Source organism: Arvicanthis niloticus, chromosome 24, assembly GCF_011762505.2.
Source record: "Arvicanthis niloticus isolate mArvNil1 chromosome 24, mArvNil1.pat.X, whole genome shotgun sequence".
Lineage (NCBI taxonomy): Eukaryota > Metazoa > Chordata > Mammalia > Rodentia > Muridae > Arvicanthis > Arvicanthis niloticus.
In genome coordinates this window covers 5,135,340-5,155,243 of record NC_133432.1, presented here as the reverse complement: position 1 = coordinate 5,155,243, position 19,904 = coordinate 5,135,340, and the positions used below count along the sequence as shown (strand labels likewise).

Below are 19,904 nucleotides of genomic sequence, written 5' to 3'. Positions count from 1 at the left end.
CTCCTCAATGCCCTTACTTTAAGTCCTCCAGATCAATCTCAGCGTTGTCCCCGGAGATGAGACGTTGAAGCTCAGGGGTGGAGAACATTCGGATCCACTCGGGCTTAATAATGGACCGGAAGCCACTAATGAGGGCGGCGGTCTGGTTTTTGATTTGAGTGTGCATTCGAAAATGCGCCATCAGATGGATATAGCTAATCCTGTAACAAGAAAGAGACACTGGGACGAGCCGGCCAGGGCAGGCTGCTACCAAACGTGCTGAGAGATGAGTCTGGTGCTCTTCAACCATCTCCAAAACACAAACACCAGCATCTATTGGCAGGTGACGGTGACACCATGATGGTGGCCCCCAAGCCACACTCTGTGCCATCATGACAGCACTGAGTGTCGAGGGCACTGCCTGTTCACCTGTCCTCACAGCACCCGATAACTCCCTGGGATGACCCCACACTCTCAGGGATCAAGGGCCACCTGCACAGGTGAGTCCCACTGGACTTCTCTCACAGACACAGCTTAGTGCTCCAATCAACTTCAGAGAAAAGCTGCCTCACCTGCAATAGCACAGCCGAGTTCCACCAAAGCCTAAAGCTGTGTTAGACCGGACCAGCGGTCTCCAAAAATGCTGTTGGCTTATTCCTGGGTTCAACAGGGAGGTCAGACCAACCCACACTGATGGGGAAAAGGCTCTCCAGCTAGTGTTTCGTGCCCCTGGATCTAGCCTGGCTACAGCTGCAGGCTGGCACCCCAGCAAGCTCGCCAGTGTCACTGATCTGTTGGCAAGCATGCCCAAGCACACCATTAAATACTGCATGTGAAGTACAGTCCAAACAATTCCGTCTAGCCTCGCAGTGCCCAAGCCAAAGTGACTGTCCTTGAAATAGTTCTAGGTTTAAATGGTCAGCAAGGAACATTACACACGAATACATTCAAATACGAATTTTCAATTATCTCCTCCTTCCATGCACTCTATGATGGAGGTTACTAATATTGTGTGTGTGTGAGCGCGCGCACGTCAGAGAGAGAGAGAGAGAGAGAGAGAGAGAGAGAGAGAGAGAGAGAGACAGAGACAGAGACAGAGACCAGGTACCCTTGCCATATACTGAAGCTTCACCATAGGTCAGAGGTCATGACACGAGGCTCCCTGTCAGGCTTCGTGGCAGGAGAAGAATCTTACTCTAGCGTGGCCTGCATAGATTCACCTCCCCAGCCCTTCAGCCTACATAAAGTCACCTCCCTGGCCCCTCCAGACAACACAGACTTATCTCTATAGCTCTTCAGTATGCAAGAACTCAACTGCCCGGGCCTGTAGCCCCTACAGACTCATCTCCCCTGGCCTTGTAGCTTGCGTGACCTCCCCTTTTCTGTCATTTGTATGCCCAGTTGTCAGTTCTCTCTCACACACCTTATAGCACATTTTGCTATAGTAACCTCCCTGTGGGTGGGCAGGTCTACAGGACATGCCCCGTATCTGCTGTCAAGTTTGGGCTGCTTTTCAGCTAGCTATCTCAAAGGCTGCTTTCCACATTGAACACTGCTGTTCTGAGGAAGTCACAGCCACACAAGCAGGACCAGGGCTCACCCTGCAGATTCAGACCTCAGGCATCCCTGCTCCGCCGCCAACGCTGTTAAAGTTTCCAGACCAGTACCCCGTGGCTAAGGACAATGCTGATGGACTTCAACCCTGGTGAAGACTTCTACAGTTAAAACCTAAAAGCCCCAGCGAACTAGCGGTGGCACAGCTTGTAAGGCGTCTGCCTGCAGAGGGTGCAGGGCCCTCTGTGCTCTCTCTCTACCACAAGTTTGAATCCCGCTCATTCCTGTCCCTCTCCTCCCACATTCTCATGGGGGGGGGGGGAAGAAAAACCTAAAAGCCCCCAAGCACACAGGCTACCAAACGAGCTGACCCGAGAGGAATGGAGAGCAGGAACACTGCACTGGGGCCAGATGAGTCACAGGGCCTGAGCATCTCGCTTGTCCCTGCTGAGATGAATGCTAACAGTTCAAATCCGGAGCTGGGGTTTCAGAAAACTGACAAGAGAGCCAGTGTCCCCTCCTGCCAAGCTCCTCCCTTTTAATTAGGCGGGAAAGAAAGTCTGGGTGCAGACCGTGTGAGGGGTTTGTTTCTGGGATCAAAAGGACTGAAATTTCTGACACTACTAAAAGCACATTATCTGTGACGGGAGCTGCTGTGCCCAGCACCTCCTCCGACTCCTGCCTCTAAGTACGTATCTGCCATGTCTGCAGTCACACTGTTTTCCTGAGAGCAGCCACACAGCTGCGCAGGGTTCCTGCTCGCCTGCCCTTGGGACAGCTTGCCTAAGCTGCTTGGGCTGCGTCTGCCTCGGTGTGGGCCTTCCCTACATTCCTAAGAATGGTGCCTCTGACCTTCCAAGTGCTTCTGCAAAGAAGAAACCGTCCGCTCTTATTTGCAAATTGAATTTACTACAATTCCGGCCTATGAACTGTAACCAGAAAATCCCATTAGGATATTTATGGCCTCTTTCTATCCATCTATCTTGCTCAGCTCTCCGCCTGAGCCAGAGCCAGAGCGGTCCTTGCAGGTATGGCCTCGGGCGCTCACAGATGTACTCACTTGTTCTCATCTGTGACTGGGATGGTCTTCCCTCCAGGAACCAGTTCGTGGCAGACAAGCTGGGGGAGAAGATGGAGTAATTACCAGCGAGAACTCTAACAGGCTACCAGTGCTTCCTGGAGATGAAAGGGCCGCACGAGCGCCCGTGATAACGATGGAAGTAAGACGCTGTGTGTTTAAGAAGAATCATTTCTCACAAAAGCCTGGGGCCAAAACATCAATGCAGGCCTCCTGTCATCAGTAGGAAAGGTTTCTCATCCAATCCTTGTCCAAACATTTGCACTAAGGCGCTGGATACCACAGAGGGAGGCTGCTGCTGAGGACTGCGGCCGGGTGTGAACACCCACTCCTGGGAATACTGCGCCATTACCAAAAGACGGAATAAGAGTGTGGACTTACCGGGGAAACTATATGGCAAGAGACCTGGTACCATACCATCTCTCTCTCTCTCTCTCTCTCTCTCTCTCTCTCTCTCTCTCTCTCTCTCTCTCTCTCACACACACACACACACACACACACACACACACACCTGTGGGCAAAGTCTGGAAAGACACATGGGACACATTACAATGCTTTTCAAAGACGAATACCCTCTGAGGTGAAGGCGGAGTCTGAGAAGCTGGTTCTGCACCAATATGCTCACCGCTTCTCCAGAGCAGATGTCAGGCTAAGGACAGAGAGCCTCCACAGGGACACAAGAGGGGGGCAGAGGACAGGGGTGAGTCCTGTCACTAACTGTGACAGAAATGGCTTCTGCCAGGCTGATTTCTCCTCTGTTCCTGATGATGATGATGTGAATGAGGCCTGACCTCCCCAGAGGAGCTTCTCCTTAGGTGCTGCCCCTCCACATCAGGGCAGAAATCTCCATTTATAATGGTCAGTCCTCACCATGGTTTCCAAACAGACTCACAGCTCGCCACAAACTAGAAAGCTGGGCATAGGCCGACCTTCCCTCAAGTCCCAAGATGGAACACAGACAGAGCACAGGCTCTGTGGGAGCTGGCCGAGGTGGGCATGCAGAGGCCAGGTGGGCAGGGAACACACAGGAAACCATCCCTGGCCAGTGACAGGCAGATCCCCAGTGGGCAGATCTCTGAGGGAAACCATGAGTCTCAGGAGCAGAAGCAACCTGCCAGCTCAGCCCACATACCTGACCCATGACGTCCTCATCGTAGGACAGTGTCAGCCCGAGGTCTGCGACGTCTCCATCATAGCGCTGACGGAACAGAGAGACAGCGCTGGGGCCTGTGTGGGCCTCAGCCGTGAAAGGGCTCCAGGGTGGGGTTGGGGTTAAGTCTCAGTGACAGGAAAGGTGACTCGGCTGGTTGCTCGGCTGTGCACGCACAGCAGCCAGCACTAACCTTGATGGAGGTGAGGTTTTTATAGAATTCTGAGTCCAGAGAAGGAAGCTCATCCACGGAGCTGTAGAAGACGCTGTGGTGGTGGCCGAGCATCTGGCTCAGGAAGAAGGAGGCAAAGGGTACATCTACCACGATCCCCTGGGAGAGACAGGTCGGGCTCAGCTCTCAGCTCAGGCCAGCTTGAGGGCGGCACCAGTGGAGTCCAGGTGTCAGCCTGTGGCTATACCTCAGATCATGTGAGAAAGCATCTAGGGAGCTTGGCGAGCAATGGTCGTAGGCGCAGGCCTTGGAGCCAAGTAGCACAGGGGTGTGACCTCAGCTGAGCTGCCACGCCGCAGGCGGCTCTCACAGGCTGGGCCCATGGATGGGAACCAGGGGCTGTGAGGGAATCCCCTGAAGCCTGAGGAAGCCCTCACTACCTTGACCCCGTGAGCCTGAGAAGCCAAGAGTCTTGAGACTTGGACCTGGTGCCAGGTTCGGATTTCACTTACCATGATGACAACCCTGTCACACAGCTTTCCTTATCCCCACTTTACTGACAAGGCAACAGGCTTACAGGAAGGAAGTGCAGGTGGATGCTATGCTGCTGGCTACATCCACTCTCTCTGTCCTATGCTAACTCCCAGGAACCTCTGTCTCCTACAGAATCCACTCAAGTGACAGTCAGTGAGCTCAGATGGCTCAGGGACAGACAGTGCTGACTTAGCTTGTGAAGCCGGGGTTCCATCCCCAAACAGAGACGCACCTATCACTTTATTTTTGTCTTTTTGAGATAGGGTCTAGCTGTGTATACCGGCTGGCCTCAAATTCATGATCCTCCTGCTTGGGCCTCCCGAGTGTCAGGGTTACAGGGTGCATGCACGGCCACGCCCAACTCCCAGGCATTACCACACAGCTGTCCCACACTCCTTTGCGCACCTACCTCATACACCGCCTTTCCTAGCATCTTCCCCACAAACTCGAAGAGCTGCAGGTAATTCTCATGAATGTAGGATGTGGGTGAGGGGTACAGCCTCTCATCCCCGCTGGTTGTCTGCCAGGAGAAGGACGGGGGAGGTGGAAGTTAGAGGCCTGTCTTTACTCTGCACGGGATCCCTGTGTCAGGCTGCTGCCCGCCCCACTGGCATCCCCTCAACCACCTTAAACAGGTTGAGTGCTGGGTCAAACACCCTCTTGATGATCTCTTCCAGAAACTCCTTGAAGACGCCATCCTGGTCAATCCCGGCCTCATCCACGCCAAGGTCATTGACAAACTTCACCCGGATCACACCCTTCATGGCGTGCTGGGGAAGTTGCCGGAGCTGCTCGTAGCCATCCTACAAGAGAGGGTCAGCCCACTGAAGGGTGCAGCCTGGGCGAGCCCAGGCATCTGACATGCAGGTCAGCACACCACATGGAGGAGTCATTTGATGGCTACGGTGTCTCATGGGCATGAGGAGACTGCCGGTGTCAGGACAGAGTCTGACAGGGACATTACACAGAATGAGGCATGCTAGTTCTGGCCATCAAAGGTGGGGGAAACTGGGGCAAGATGGGAATCTCTCTCCCTCCTTTATCTCTCAGCTCATGGGCGGAGTCAGGCTTACAGGACACGGTAAGATGAAAACCCAGGGTCTTGGCTGCTGAGGGCAACTGTGGGGAAGGGGCTGGGAAGGCTGGAGCAAGCAGGCTGGCTTTCTGAACTGAAAGACCCGCTGGCCGCAGGGCGGCCGAGACGGGAAGCCCAGGTGCAGTAGAGAGTCTGCCTGCCCGCCCGTGGGAAGGTAAGGACATGGAGCTGCTGTTGGGACAGCCCGAGCTTTGATGGCTTGTGGTCAGCTCCTTCTAAACAGCCACGTGTAGGGTGTCGCTCTGCAGAGTGAGAGTGCTTAGCCCATGGCGGCTCTCAGTGTCAGTAAATGCAGATACTGAGTGTGTGTGTCTCCTCTCCAGAACCCACATACACGTTTCAAGTCTACTAAACTTCATCTTATGTCACCTTGACACAAACTATAGTCATCTGAGGGGGGGCCCTCACTTGATAAATCACCCCATAAGATCTGGCTGCAGGAAGCCTGTAGGCCATTGCCTTAATTCGTGACAGGTGGTCCTGGGTGCTCTAAGAAAGCAGGCAGAGCAAGCAGAGAGCAAGCCGGTGAGCAGACCCCTCCACGGCCTGTGCGGCAGCTGCTGCCTCCAGTTCCTGCCCAACCTGAGGTCCTGCCTTGGTTTTCCTCAGTGGACATGGAAGTCAAACAAAGCCTTTCCTCCCATGATGCTTTTGTCACAGCAACAGTGACTGTAACTAAGGCAGACACCTCTGGGCTCTCTGCAGGTCTTCCTGGCATCTGACGGCTGCTGTATGTCCAGGTGTGGGAGTGCTGAGGCTTTATCCTGGGGCAGTACTGTCACAGTTAGCTGACATGACAGACCACACCATGGGGTCTACTCATCTGCCCTTGTGCTGTCCTGGTGGTGGCTTCCGACACAAAGCCAATGCGGAACCTGGCAGCAGTGAGCCCTAGTTTGAGATACTGTTGCTGACTTCCTGTCATGCTCAGTGACACAATCCCTCCTATGGAGTCTCTGCGTCTTATCAGAGACAGACTCTTAGGCTGCTGAGCCAAGAAGGATGACCTCTTAGTCCCCAGGCCACTTGCAGGAGTGGGAAGCCAGCTCTGGGCACACCCATGGAGGCACTCAGGGCTGAGGCCTGGGAGTCTGAGACCAGCCTGAGTTGCAGAGACGCAGCCTAGAAAACAGATGAAGCCGGCAGAGCCAGCGGAGGGCAGTTAGGATGGAAAAGGAAGAGGGGGCGTGTTGGTGTGCTGCTGCTGCTCCTGCAGCTGCGGCACTAGAAGCAGTCAAGCCGGCATTCCTGGGCATGACTGGATGTACAGAGAGCTCCGGCATGCTCCTGCACTGACAACTTCTCTGCTCTGTGTGACGTCCTAGCAGAGGGTGCTCGGCACTGTGGGATTTAATGGGACACGTAACATCCTTAGCCAGCACATGGCGGTGCTTAAGGAAGACCTGCTGGATGGAGAGTCACACCTGCTTGATTGAGCCTCATCCTTCAAGAGGTGCTAAGAAGGGTGTGCTGCCCGCCTCCTTTGAGGCATCCCTGCCCTGTGGGTACCGGTGTGGATATGTGAGCGTTCAGAGTCAAGTCCTCTCCGGCTGCAACATGCTACATAGGACAGTGAGCTGGCACCCACCCGAGGGCTGGAGAAGGGCATGTCCGAGCTTCCTCAGTTCCAAATAACTAAATGATAGACTACATTTACCCTGAAGAAGGGCTATTTCTGCAGGATGATGAAATCTACCAGAAGCCTGGCCTTACAAACAAGTCAGACAGCAGCTTCTTCATGTCCCCGTGTAGTCACAACAAGCAAAGGCTGTGGGCACTGAGACCCAGGCTCAGGAGAACCTGTGGCATCATGGAATGAACACACAACCCTCTTGTGTTCTACCTCTGGTTCAAAGATAGTACACAAAGAGAAAAACAGGCTTTGCCTAAGTTAAGGGTGACTGTCTCCTGTGACACCCAGGGGTGTTTTAGCCCCACAGAGGTGGTGGCACCTGATAGAGGGGCCAACGACCCCCCCCCCCCCCAGCACACACTACAGTCCCCAGCTCTCAATTATTTCAGAATTATTTCAGGAGGTGGGTGCCAGACTTCTCTGAGTGAGAGAACTGAGATTTCCAGAGAGCAGGCAGTGACGTACGGTTCTGATGAGGAAAGCGCTGGGGACAGTTCTAACACAAACAAGCTTCTGAGTCAAAGCACAGGCTCCCACTGGTGACCACAGCCTGAGTGGCAAACACGGCCTTCAGGGTAGCTGACAAAATTTAATTAGCTCACAACATAATAGATCTGAAACTTTAATGTAAGACCCTGAATTTGGGGAATCTTCTCTTAAAAATCCAAAGCCCCTTGGAACCACATGTCCACATGGCACGTCAGACGCTGCTGAGATGTGTGTCTGCAGTGACTGCCACATCTCCTCCTGCCCACCATTTTCCCAACACTGAAACCATATGTCAGCTACCATGTGCCCAGCCCCTGGTGGATGTGTCTTCCCTAGGGAGGCTATGTCTGAGAGCCCTGGGCTGCAGCAGCGGGAGCAGAGGACTTCTCCTTGTTGAGCTCACAAACTAAATGCTCACTGAGAGATGCACTCAGCCAGTCTGCCAACACGGCCTATTCCTGTCTTCTGGTCAGTGAGGGGATGGTACCCGGGGCCTCAGGGATGCTGGGTGGGTACTCTACCTGTGACAGTCACACTTCTACAACGTATCCTTACCTTTAAGGTAAAGACACCGACTGCTGCACACGGTACTTTTTGAATGACCCCTGAACAGCAGAGGAAACGGGAGCTACAGTACGTCATCCAGCAGGCAGTGGCACAGACGGCAAACACGCTGCCAGAGGGGCCCGGCTGCCACGCCACAGTACACACAGTGGCTGGTAACGTGGCTGTCATACAGGCAGGACACACCAACAACAAAGTGTGGACAGAGCACAACGAGGGGTCTGAGGAGCAGTGTGACAAGTAGATCAAGCCAAGCCTGTCACCAGCACCGCTGGCAGACACACAGAAACACACAGCAAGGCTGTGGACTGTATGACCTCCGGACACTTGTGGTACACAGGCAGCACACACGTCAGAACCACGGCAATGCCCTAGCAGTGTAGTCAGGGTGAGTCTTAGGTTTCCGCCCCACAGAGCACACACTGGTGTGGAAGCTTCCGTAGACCTCTCTGCTTACCTCAAAACTCACCAGGACACCTTGGGTGTGACACCAAGGCACAGTGCTTAAGAACAGGGCACCTACTTCTACCTTGTGAAGTGGCCACATGGGGGCACCCTGGACAAGGAGTGGCTGGAGAAGGTGTCGGTACTTGAATCTCTTGTGTCTACTGAGGTGTTTGAGTCTGTGATGAAAGCTTCTGTGTGGTCAGGCAGGGCAACACCTGCAGCGTCTGCAGCGCATTCTCAAAGCCCACTGCACTGGGCTCCTACCCTTGTTCCACAGAGGCATCACGTGTCTGTGCTCTAGCCAGGGGCCCTAATAGAGCGAAGGAAGTCACTGAAGAGCCCCAGCACTGAGGACATGCCAGACCGAGCAGCTCCGCAGAGCCGCTGACTGGCTCACAGCCTTACAGCTGTGAAGGAGCCTCGGTGTGAGTTTTCACCGCAGTGACAGAGTCTGGAAGCAACAGGTCATCCCCTCGATCCGCCACACAGACAGAGCACTCCTCTCTGAGTGGCCACTCACCTCCAACATCCGGGACCTTCGGATGGTGATGTGGGTGACGTGCGGAGAGGCAGAGCTGGTTTCCACAAGGCCCAGCTTCTCTTTCTCCTTGATAACCATGTTCCGGAACAGAAGAACTCTCTGAAACGAGCAGAGGTGGGATGAGCAGCAGGGTCGGCAACTAAACCGGCCAAACCTCCACACAAAATGGCAAACATTTTGTCAAGTCAGCCAGCCAGGCGTCGGCGAGACGCAATGTCCGTGAGCTGTTGCTCGGCGGTGTCCTGCGAGGACAGTGAGCAGTCCCAGAGAAGCTCACTGGGGATGAGGAATACGGTAAACTTGCACCAACACGGGTGTGTTTCAGAGGCGCCTGGCCACAGCTGGGGTCCAGCAAGGACCAGTCTAGGTAAAGCCCATCCTCGGGCACTCAGTCCCACCTCAGAAGCCCAGGGCGCAGCCGTCACAGGCTACTTTCTGCAGCTGTGCCGACTCCAAAGGAAATCAATATCATGAATGTCAGACACAAAAACCATTCAATTGTTCCCACTGTCAGATGTAAAAAATGAGCCTGCACTCTCAAGACCGTTGGCCTTTCTGTCTGCCTCCTGTGCCCTCAGACCTACCACTCTGCTGACAAGCACCTTTGTTTTAGTGAGACTCGAGTCCCTGGAGTTCCTCAGGCTGGCCCCAATCTCCTGTTCTCGAGCCGTCTTCATATCTCAGCTTCCCAAGTGCACACATGCACGAGCCACTGTGCACAGCCCCTGCCCCACCTTGCAGGGACTACTGCACCCAGGGGGTGAGCTGACCGAGCACACAGCACCCAGGGGGCGAGCTGACCGAGCACACAGCTCTACAGCGCTGGGGGCTGGAGGGACGCTCAGCTCGAGAGCACTTGCTGCTCTTGCAGACTCCAGGTGTGATTCTCAGCACCACATGGCGGCAGCTCACTACCATCTGTAACTTCAGGTCCAGGGGACTTGATGCCCTCTTCTGCTCTCCTCAGGCACCAGGTATGCGTGTGGTACACAGACAATCCCACAACCCTCCTCTATTTTGTATGCCAGATGGAAGAAAACACGGCAGCACACGAGACTAGCCCTGGTGAGAACTGACGCTAATGCTTGTTTCAGGACCCTGAGGAACCATCACACAATTGCCAGAGGCCTCCAGGACCACACAGGCACTGGGTGGAAGGGTCGTCCTTCCATAAGGTACCTGGAACTAAGAAAAAGGTCTGTGCTCCACACCCCATCAGAAGGTCTGAGGTTCAAGATCACGAGAGGGGAGCAGACAAAGGAGGACCCAGTGAGTGTCCCCACTCTCCCTTCTAAGCAGTGGAGCTTCAGCAGCCTGAAGATGAGGTGTTTAAGTCACACAGGGCTGTGACTCTAACTCTTTAGCAGGGTTGCCAGTGAAGTGTGGATAGTCACTGTTCACAGTAGAGCTGCAGAGACAGGTCATGACAGAGCTGTGGGCCTCTCACAGGCAGCCTGGACTGGGCTTTCACCTTCCATGGGCATTGAGGGAGGGTCAAGTGATTAAGGGCCTGGGAAGCGTTGGTGACCCCAGCAGACACCCAAGAGAGGACCATTCTCTCCATGGTACAGATGAGGACATGGACTCTGGTCACACAGTCAGGACAGTGGGACCAAGTTCAAGCCAGAGTTCACTCACAGGTCACCACTTCCCAGCCTCATACCCCACCCACCCCACCCCACCTCACTTAGCCTTCAGTCTGAAAGCACCAGTGGAGGCCAAAGGCCACAGCTGGCGGACAGGCCGAAGTGATCAGATTAAAGACACGTTATGGTTGTGCTGAGGTCAGAGACATAGGTTCAGACACCAGCAGGCCAGTGGCAGCCTTTGGGGCTGTTCAGAGATGGAGGCAGAAGTTCCTGAGTGGTAGGAGGTGAACGTGAGGAGGAGTACACCATCACTTCCTGGGAGAACACAGGAGGGCCAGCTTCGCCAAGCTGTGAAGTTTCTAGCAGAGGTGTGTGTGTGTGTGTCCATGTGTGTGTGTGGTCTCCGCACACTGGACTGAGTAGTCTCCAGGAAGCCCTTTCACTCCTAAGCGCTGCCAATGAAGCAAGACTTTAAGCAGCCACGTTGCTTGCACACCGCTGTCCCAGCAGAGTGACAGCGACGCAGAGCACTGAATCAAACTCAGAGCAGAGAGGCCGCGGCATCTCTAAAGAACAAGATCTACAGAATCATTTTTTCCCTAAAAAATGTATGGGGAAGGACAAGAAATGGGGCCTTTTCTGAGGGGCACAGTACTGCCCAGTGTCCAGTAGCCTCTGTGCAAGGACCTTTGAAGTGTTTTTCTGGCTTGTCCTCACAGCACGGCCGGAGCCAACCCTACAGCACAGCTCTGGGCAGGGCCTCCGCTCTGGATTAGCCTCAGGTCCCCAGCAAGGCTCTGGCTTTGTTTCTGACTCCATCTTCCACTTGCTCCCTCATGCAGGCCGTGAAGCTCTCCCTCTCTTCTGAGCTGCAGACATCATTTTTAGTGTTTCTGGATTACGGCAGAGTGGATATCCACTTCTCATGACTTGGAACAAACTACTGACTAGGAAATACCAACTGGATGTAGATGAGAGCTCAGTAAGGACTCAGTTTACATCTCACACAGTGGGTCTAAGAGCTCAGTAAGGACTCAGTTTACATCTCACACAGTGGGTCTAAGAGGTCAGTAAGGACTCAGTTTACATCTCACACAGTGGGTCTAAGAGGTCAGTAAGGACTCAGTTTACATCTCACACAGTGGGTCAAAGAGGTCAGTAAGGACTCAGTTTACATCTCACACAGTGGGTCTAAGACTTTACTCAATGACCTGCAAAATACAAACTTACATGCAATGAGAAAATGCATCAATGGCAGACTCCTGACAATTGATTTTTAAAATTAATTTTTCACTTAAAAATTACCTAATTACTTAGTGTGTGTGTGTGTACACGTGCGTGGTGGCTGCCTGCCACATTGCTGTGTGCAGGTGAGAGGATAATTTGCTGGAGTTAGTTCTTTCCTTCCACCATGTGTGGGACTCTCTCAACGCCCCTACCTGGCAGCTGGATGAGGGCCACGTGCTGGGACTCACACAGACAGTTCACCGTGCCTCCTCGGTCTGTGCACCCCAGTACTCAGCATGAGGCTGCTTGAATCAGAAAGACCCCCCCCCCCCCCGTGTGTGGGGTGACTGATGCTCGAGGAGCCGGAGGCCACACGCGAGGGACAACTCACGTTCTTGTGGGGCACGACGTGGGGGATGTGCTGCAGGATCAGCTGCGCCCTTTTGCGGTCCTTGTCCAGCTCCTGGAAGAGCACACCAGGCTTGAGATCCCTTCAGGAGACAGATAGCTGTGGTTACAAAAGCCAGAAAAGCCTTTTCTAGTGCAAGGCTGGCATGTGTCCCAGTGTGGCGGTGCCCACGTTTGTGAATCTCAGGAACACAGCCACACCTGCTCATCCCTGCGTAGGTGTGCATCTGTGGCTATCTTGGCGGCACCAAGCAGAGGGGGTGGTGGGGCAGAGGCTGTCTGGATGAGTCTGTGAGGCTCTGGTGCCAGACTGCAGCCATTTCCTGGGACCTGATGGGTCACTGACAGAAAAGCTGACATGCTTTCGAGTTTAGTTGCTGTCAAGGGGCTCCCAACCTACCTCCTAAACCTGGGAACAGTTTTACCCTGGTGATTCTGCTGATCCCATGCAACTAAGCTACCACAGTCTGTTAATCAGGTCGGCTGAGGGAAGCTCTTTTCCCCAGCCAAGATAAGACATGGCCACTGAGCCTGGCCTGGCTTGTCACCGTCAAATGAAGTGACACTGGTGGACAGACTACTGTTAAGTGACATGCCCAGACAGGTGCTTCACAGAACAGCACTTCTTTCCAGACAAATGGATAGGGTGCAAGAGGGGAGACGGCGGATCACCGTGAGCACAATGCTGGGCACTGGCAGGCCATCACTGCGTTCCCACGCTCACCTTCGCAGCCAGTGGTCCTCCGGAGCGAAGCGCCGGCGGCAGTCTCGCTCGTACAGTACCATCAGCCAGCCGTGGACGGACTGGAACAGCTCCAAGGTCTCACCCTTGGCGTTCTCTGTGCAGCAAACAGGAGGGGTCAGAGGTGAGGGGGTCAGAGGTGAAGGGTCAGAGGTGAGGGGTCAGAGGTGGAGGGCAGGCCTGAACTTAGGCACTCTGGTCAGCGGAACTGCGTGTGGGGTCTCTGGAGTGCTCTCAATGGCCTTAGGGCCAGGGCATGGCATCTCTCAGGGAATGCACCATCCTCGTCCTCTGAGGAGTTTTTACTGAACTAGCAGAGACATGTCAGGCAGTAGATCTGCCCAGAGCATGAACTACCACAAGCTCCCGCTCCCTCTCCAGGAAATCCAAGTGCAGGTGTGAAGAGCGGTTGAGGGCAGAGCCAGTCACTAGTCGCTGAAGGAGCTGGCAGAGGGGCCTTTGCAGCCACATCATTGCCTCACGAGCCACCCAGACGTGTGAGCAGACAGGCGTTCCCTACCACCTGGGAACGCCTCTGGTAAATGATACAGCTGAGCCGCCTGGGATGGTACTGAAGAATGGCGGGAACGTTCACCTTACCTACGATTCCATCCCAGATCATCTTAAACACGAAGGAGTTGAGGAACGAGGAGATGGTGACCAGCTCTTCCAGCTTGAATGAGATCTGTTCTTCATAGACTTCAATGTCATCGAGGATGCTACAGGAGGCAGAAGACGGTTCAGAATTTTCCACTCAGGAAAGGAAACAAATGAGACCTCACTGGCTTTCGACAAAACAAACAGTAAAAAGGAGAGAAAGCCTAGCTTCTCCAGACACCTGCAGAGTTAGCTGGGGCGCTCCTGGGGTTTAAAGGAAGCAAGTCTGGCCATGAGCTGGCAGCACGTGAGGGCTCTGTAATCTCCTCCCTTCTGTTTACCTGAAACTGTTCGCAGTGATGATAGAAAACTTAAGGGGAAGCAGTAAACTCTGCTCAGGTTTTTCCCAGTGAGTGACCCTGAACCGTCTGGATTGAAGACCTTCTAGTCTGCACACAGCTGCCTGAGGTCCATTCTGGATCCTTCCAACAACTTCTGGGGAGTGAGTGGAAGGCAGACGGCAGCAAAGGCACAGGGGACACGAGGGTTCTGGTGAATGTTCCAGGCTGTGCCTGACGGTCTCTTATTTACTCTTTATTTTACTCTTTTCATGGTAGGTGATGTCACCTCCATTCTACCAATGAGGAGACCGCGGCTCAGTTGTCCAGAGGCAGCCTGCCAGCAGAGCTGTAAGCACAGCGCTGACTAATCCTCACACATGTCCTGAGGTGAGTGCACTGTTACTTCCCTCTATAGGCAGGACACTGGTGCTTCAGTAAACACCCTGGTTTCTGAGTCTGGAATTTTCTGTAATCCCCCTCTCAGTGAATAAATGGCTGAGGTGTGATTTGAACACATCTCCAGAGACCCCCGAACCCACAGCAGCTGCCCTGTAAGTACCTAACAATTGCTGAACACCGGCATGTGCCACGTGCTTTCTGAATGTCTTCTTGTCTACTTTTTGGTGGGAGGTGCAGGGGTTATGGGTTCTTGCTATGTTGTCCAGGCCTCAAACTTATGAGCTCAAGATATTGCTTCTGCTTCAGCCTCCTGAGGAGCCGCCATTACTGGGATCACCCTGCTCAGCTCTGGCCAGTTCTTACAGCGCCCCTCCCCCCCACACACACACACACACAGGCGCAGTTACTCGCTTGCCCCACTGAGTCCTAGCCGGGGCACTGGGCCCACATCAACCTACGTGATGAGGTGCCGGGAGCAGTCGCAGAAGAGCATCAGCATGGCCAGGAGCTGCTTGGACTCCCCCGTGTCACTGCTCAAGCACTCCAGGAAGAGCTTCAGCCCCCCGTGAGGCCCCAGCTCACAGATGAAGGCCCAGAGCTTGGGCAGCAGGTCGTCAAGGTACGTGAGACCTGGAAAAGGAGAGACCCAAGCTGCAGGCTCCGCTGCTTCTTCCTTTCCAGGGGAAAGGCGCATCACTTGAAGCAGCAAGAGAACGTGTGAGCACCCGGAGAGCTACAACAGCAGGGCAGCTGACACTGATGGACGCTCCTAAGTGCCAGACTCCACTCTGCAAGCCTCCGGAGCAGCCCCACTCCCCGGCCAGTGCAGCTCTGCTTTGTAAGTGACGCTCAGGTACTGCCCCTCACCCACAGCTGGAGACCCAGTCCGAGTCCGAGAAAGAACCGGGACTGTCTGATGCAGCCACCATGATTTTAAATCAGGAAATCAGCTAAGGTCAGAGGTGTTTTTAAGCACTGCAGGCCGGGCAATCTCTGTTGTTAAAAGCTTCAGACAAATAAAATATATCAGATCACCAAGCAGTGGTGGTACACACTTTTGATCCTAGCACTCAGGAGGCAGGTGGATTTCTGAGTTCATGACCAGCCTGGTCTACAGAGTGAGTTCCAGGACAGCCATGGCTATGTACAGAGAAACCCTGTCTCGAAAAACCAAACACCTTCAGACACCTCACACCCCACCACGGATGCTCCTCCCCCACAGAAATTAAGAGTTTAACAGAGCAAAGAGTGTAACTGCTCGCTGGCAGCACTCAGCAGCAGACGCAGTTCTGAGGACAGCTTCCACGTGGCTACCCCGGCCGCCTGAGGCTGGCTGCTGTGGCTGATTCAGCCACTCCTGACAGAGGCATCCACACAGGTCAGCCCTTGCATGGTCTTCAGGCCACGTTTACTTGGGCCCTGTCACTACTCAGTGCTAGCACAGAGCAGACAGGAATAAAGGGGACGGGCTGGCTGGGCTCTGTGGGCAGGCTGACCCATTTTTACACGGCTCCTTCCACCCACTCCTCGGATGCTGCACTAAACCAGGAAAGCAAGGAATGATTGCAGCACAAACTCCACAGTGAGCCCCGGCAAGCAACAAAGCAACAGGCACAATGGGGACCCTCTAATCTGTCCTTCGGGGCTGTAAAGCCTGGACACAGGCTGTAGACTGGTAATCTTCGGCCAACACTCGAGCCAGTGACTAAGATGCCTGCCCCGAGGTCCCAGGCGCGCTGCTGATGCAGGGAGTTAACAAGCTGTGCACGGGACCTAACACCTCTCAGCAGACAAGCCCTTCTAGTCTCACATGAGGCCTGCCTGGGAGAGACCTGCTGCCTGGGGGGACTCTGGGAGATCCTATCAGGCTACTGAAGTGTGCTGACAGGTGAACTGAATGACCCATGAAGAAGCAGAGCACAGGACGGACGCCTGCTTGCTTCTTGGCCGGCACTCTGGCTCCACAGGGGCGCTTTGGTTATGCAACCTGAACCTCACGGACCGAAGAGTTCAGAAACCTTACAGTTTAAAAACGCACACAGAAACAGAGCAACCATACATTACACTGAGCAAAAATAAAATAGCTTACTGAACACAAGAGCAACAGTGTCACCGGCAGATGCAGGGTCGGGGCAATGAGGGCGCAGACAGAGTTGGGGATAATGTGTAGAAGAGTGCCACACACTTACTGCTGTACACCGTGTCACTCTGTACCTGACTTAGAATGGCAGCCAGGGGAGGGGACTCCATGGCATTTTATTCTCAAAGCCCATGGGCAGGAGATGTATTTTCAGATTCCCACACAGGGAAGGAGTTGTATTGTGGGGTCACCTTAAGGGGATACAGTGGCACCCTCAGACTCCTCTGGGCTGGGATGTCAGGCGGCTCCCCCCTGCTCTCTTCCAACTAGTGTCCTCTGGGGACCTCACAGGGCCTCCCTGGCCTTCAGCTCTGCAGGGAGGTCACAGAGGTGCCCAGGCCCCACAGCTGGCCTCACCTCTAGTCCTTGGGCCTCAAAGACAGCATGCCAGTGAGAACAGCCATACCATCAGCACGCCGATGCCTTCCTGCTCTGTCTCTATCACTTCTGCTATAGTGGCCTGGCATCACCCAGCCACGGAGAGGAAGTCTAGCTCAGGGTAGCGTCCTGTGATAGCCCTTCCACACACAAGTGTGCAGCCCTCAACAGAAGCAGCCAAGGTGAGGCGCCTCACTCTCACCCAGCCAGCGGCCCTTTCCACAGCGCTCACCCTCTGAGCACTGGTTCTCCTAGGACTGCTGCTCTCCCCGAGTCTGGACTGTCATCCTGGGGACAGATCCTGGCAGCCTTGTTTCCCTTGGCACCCTCAGTGCCCTGTGCAGACAAGACTCTGCCTAGACTGAGTAAATAAACCTTAAGGATGGAAGAGGATTTAAAAACACACCACAGCAGAGTCTACACTGTTCTGAGGCAAGCAGCCTGCCCAGCTAGAAGGAGTACTTACAGTCAGAAGAGCATGTCACACCACAACGCCTGGGCTGCACCTCAAAACCCTTGATCTCAATTCTGTCTGAACATCTACACTGCATGCAAGCACACTCAGCAGGCGAGCACCGCTGGGCGTGAGGGGCAAGCGCTGTTCATTCTCTTCCTGTCTCGTACCTCTGTATTCTTCTCAGAGAACTCTGAAGATGCTATGTCTCTGACTAACAGCCATAAGGGACACCAGAGAGGTGCTGTGACTGAGGAGGAGCTGTAGAGGCTCACCAGTCTCTAAGAATAACCCAACATGCCTGCCCTCGGAGGCAAGAAAGCCAGGAGGAAACGGTCAGCGCTTTCCAGGAAACACCCGACAGCTTTGGAAGGGAGCACTGGCCGCGGGTCCCGACCTGTGAGGATCTGCAGGCGGATCTGGGTGAGGGTCGTCAGCGAGGTCTGGTAGAGCACACAGATGGTGCAGACCTTCCGCACCTCCGCGGAGTCTACGCGTCGGCCCCCGACAGGCCTGAGGATGTTCCGAACCGAAGCTGACTTCTGAAATGCACGCTTGAGGAGACCTGGCACAAAGGGAAGAAGACACACAGCAGTTCAGCCATCTGCCAGTGCCCACCTTCAAGGAAGAGTTAGATGAGAAACCCGGTCACAGGCAGGGCAGTGGAGCTGCATGGGCGTTCCTTTGGGATAACCTGGGAAAACGCTAGCACTCTGTGTAATCCCCATGGCACTTTTCAGCGTAAGTCAGGCATGCTCAGCTCTCACCTGGAGTCTCACTGTATCACAGATCTCAGCAAGGCGAACGGGAAATGCTGGGGACTGTATGGCGGGGGTGGGGTGGGCAGTTGCTGTTTCTGTGTTTTGGAGGGAGACCTGCAGACACCCTGAGGCCTAGCCTTCACTTCAGCCTTTGGTTCTCCCGTTCAAGGGCAGATGAAGTGACAGGAGTGGAGCCCCTGCTCATCGTCACACCCACTCACCACCACCCCTGCCCACTGGCACCCACGCCCGAGCGGCAGATCATCGCCCACCCCAGGCTCGCAGTGCAGGCAGAAATCGGGGATCGCACGCTGCTCACGTTTCCCTGACTGTGGTCAGAGCAGCAGAAGAAACCTTCCTTCCTTTCTGTGGCACCCACTGCCCTGCACAGGGGTGCTGCTGAGGTATTGTGGGAGACTCATGACTCAACTCAGAAAAGCTTAACGTCTCCTATAAGGTGGACTTTGTGCTCCTCCCTGGTAATAACAAAGGGTCCACAAAACCGCTCCTTGCCCTTTGGCTGTCAGGAAGTTTGTAGCCAAGCTGAGGCTCAGAGACAGCAGAGTGACCCTGAGGATGGGGTCTGCCTCAGTCTTCTCCTTGGCTCTTATTTCTATCCTAGGACCCATACTGTCTGGCTGAATGTGGACCTCAGCACCCTGCAGATGGCGGCGGGAGAGGGACTGTCCCACAGGCGTTCACACAGGGAGAAGCAGGAGCTGTCCTCCTGAGCAGGCTTGCCTAGCAGGTCCAAGGCCTCAGTGAGGCCCTGGATTAAGCCCAGAGTCAAGAGAACAGCAAACAGCCCAGGATCCTCGGATGCACATGAGGACTGGCACGGCCACTCACTCACTCTTCACGGGAAGCACGGTCTGAGGCGAGGACGGCTGCGGCTGCACTGGGGCCGGCTCGGCATGCTCCAGCAGCTTCGTGCTGAGGATGTCACTGAAGAGAATGCGGATGAGAGGCACCCCCCACAGGAACTGCAGCTGTTTGGTGATCAGGTACATGGAGTCGTTGAGGCTAGGACAGAGGGGCAGTGTCAGTGCCACCCAGGGTCTGCCAGGGGGAGCCCCGGAAACCCCGGAAATCTTCCCTGGGACCCTCCACACAGAGGTGCAGCCTGGTCTGGCACTCAGATGCCTGTGACCACAGCACTCGGGAGGCAGGGGAATTGCAAGTTAGAGGTTTGTTTGAGCTGCATGTGAGCTTTTGTCCTAAAACCAACAGACAAACAAGAAAACCCAAACAGATTTCTTGTGAGAGGAAGCAGGTTTAGGCCTGTCAGGGTACCCAGCTGCGCCTGACTGTCTCCCAGGCCAGTCTCCCATGCTGCCTTCCCTGAGGCGGCCATCTTGCAGCTGCCCCCTGCCCTGTCTGGCACACGCTGTCTCTTGCTGGCAGCACTGCTTTCCCCCTCAGGTGGCCCAGCACCTAGAAGGCTCCACAGGGGCACAGTGTCTCCTTGCCTCAGGCTCATCTCTACTGCAGGCTGTAATTTCCAGCAAGGCCCTCTCTACCAGTGAGCCAAATCCCAGGCTGTATCTATGCAATGTGATACATACATAATTCTTTCAGGAATTATTTATTTTATGTATGAGTACACTGTTGCTGTCTTCAGACTCAACAGA

General features: G+C 54.5%; 1 protein-coding gene and 1 long non-coding RNA gene across 5 annotated transcripts in view; one reads left to right on the top strand and one right to left on the bottom strand.

Moving 5' to 3' along the window:
- Positions 1 to 19,904, bottom strand: part of Ube3b (ubiquitin protein ligase E3B) — a 44,316-nt gene that overhangs the window by 6,218 nt on the left and 18,194 nt on the right. For all 4 annotated transcript variants that reach the window (XM_076922469.1, XM_076922468.1, XM_076922467.1 and 1 more), the window contains 13 exons: positions 19,127 to 19,296; positions 17,910 to 18,077; positions 14,999 to 15,170; positions 13,804 to 13,922; positions 13,186 to 13,300; positions 12,445 to 12,544; positions 9,217 to 9,336; positions 5,094 to 5,270; positions 4,877 to 4,987; positions 3,955 to 4,092; positions 3,744 to 3,809; positions 2,594 to 2,652; positions 18 to 200 (listed from right to left, as the gene is read on the bottom strand). In XM_076922469.1, coding sequence (XP_076778584.1) covers positions 18 to 200; positions 2,594 to 2,652; positions 3,744 to 3,809; positions 3,955 to 4,092; positions 4,877 to 4,987; positions 5,094 to 5,270; positions 9,217 to 9,336; positions 12,445 to 12,544; positions 13,186 to 13,300; positions 13,804 to 13,922; positions 14,999 to 15,170; positions 17,910 to 18,077; positions 19,127 to 19,296 — 1,698 coding nt within the window. The remainder of the gene's footprint in view (positions 1 to 17; positions 201 to 2,593; positions 2,653 to 3,743; positions 3,810 to 3,954; positions 4,093 to 4,876; positions 4,988 to 5,093; positions 5,271 to 9,216; positions 9,337 to 12,444; positions 12,545 to 13,185; positions 13,301 to 13,803; positions 13,923 to 14,998; positions 15,171 to 17,909; positions 18,078 to 19,126; positions 19,297 to 19,904) is intronic.
- Positions 5,224 to 14,932, top strand: LOC143437595 (uncharacterized). The gene is made up of 3 exons (XR_013106980.1): positions 5,224 to 5,334; positions 14,418 to 14,528; positions 14,626 to 14,932. It is a non-coding gene; the product is annotated as an uncharacterized LOC143437595 (long non-coding RNA).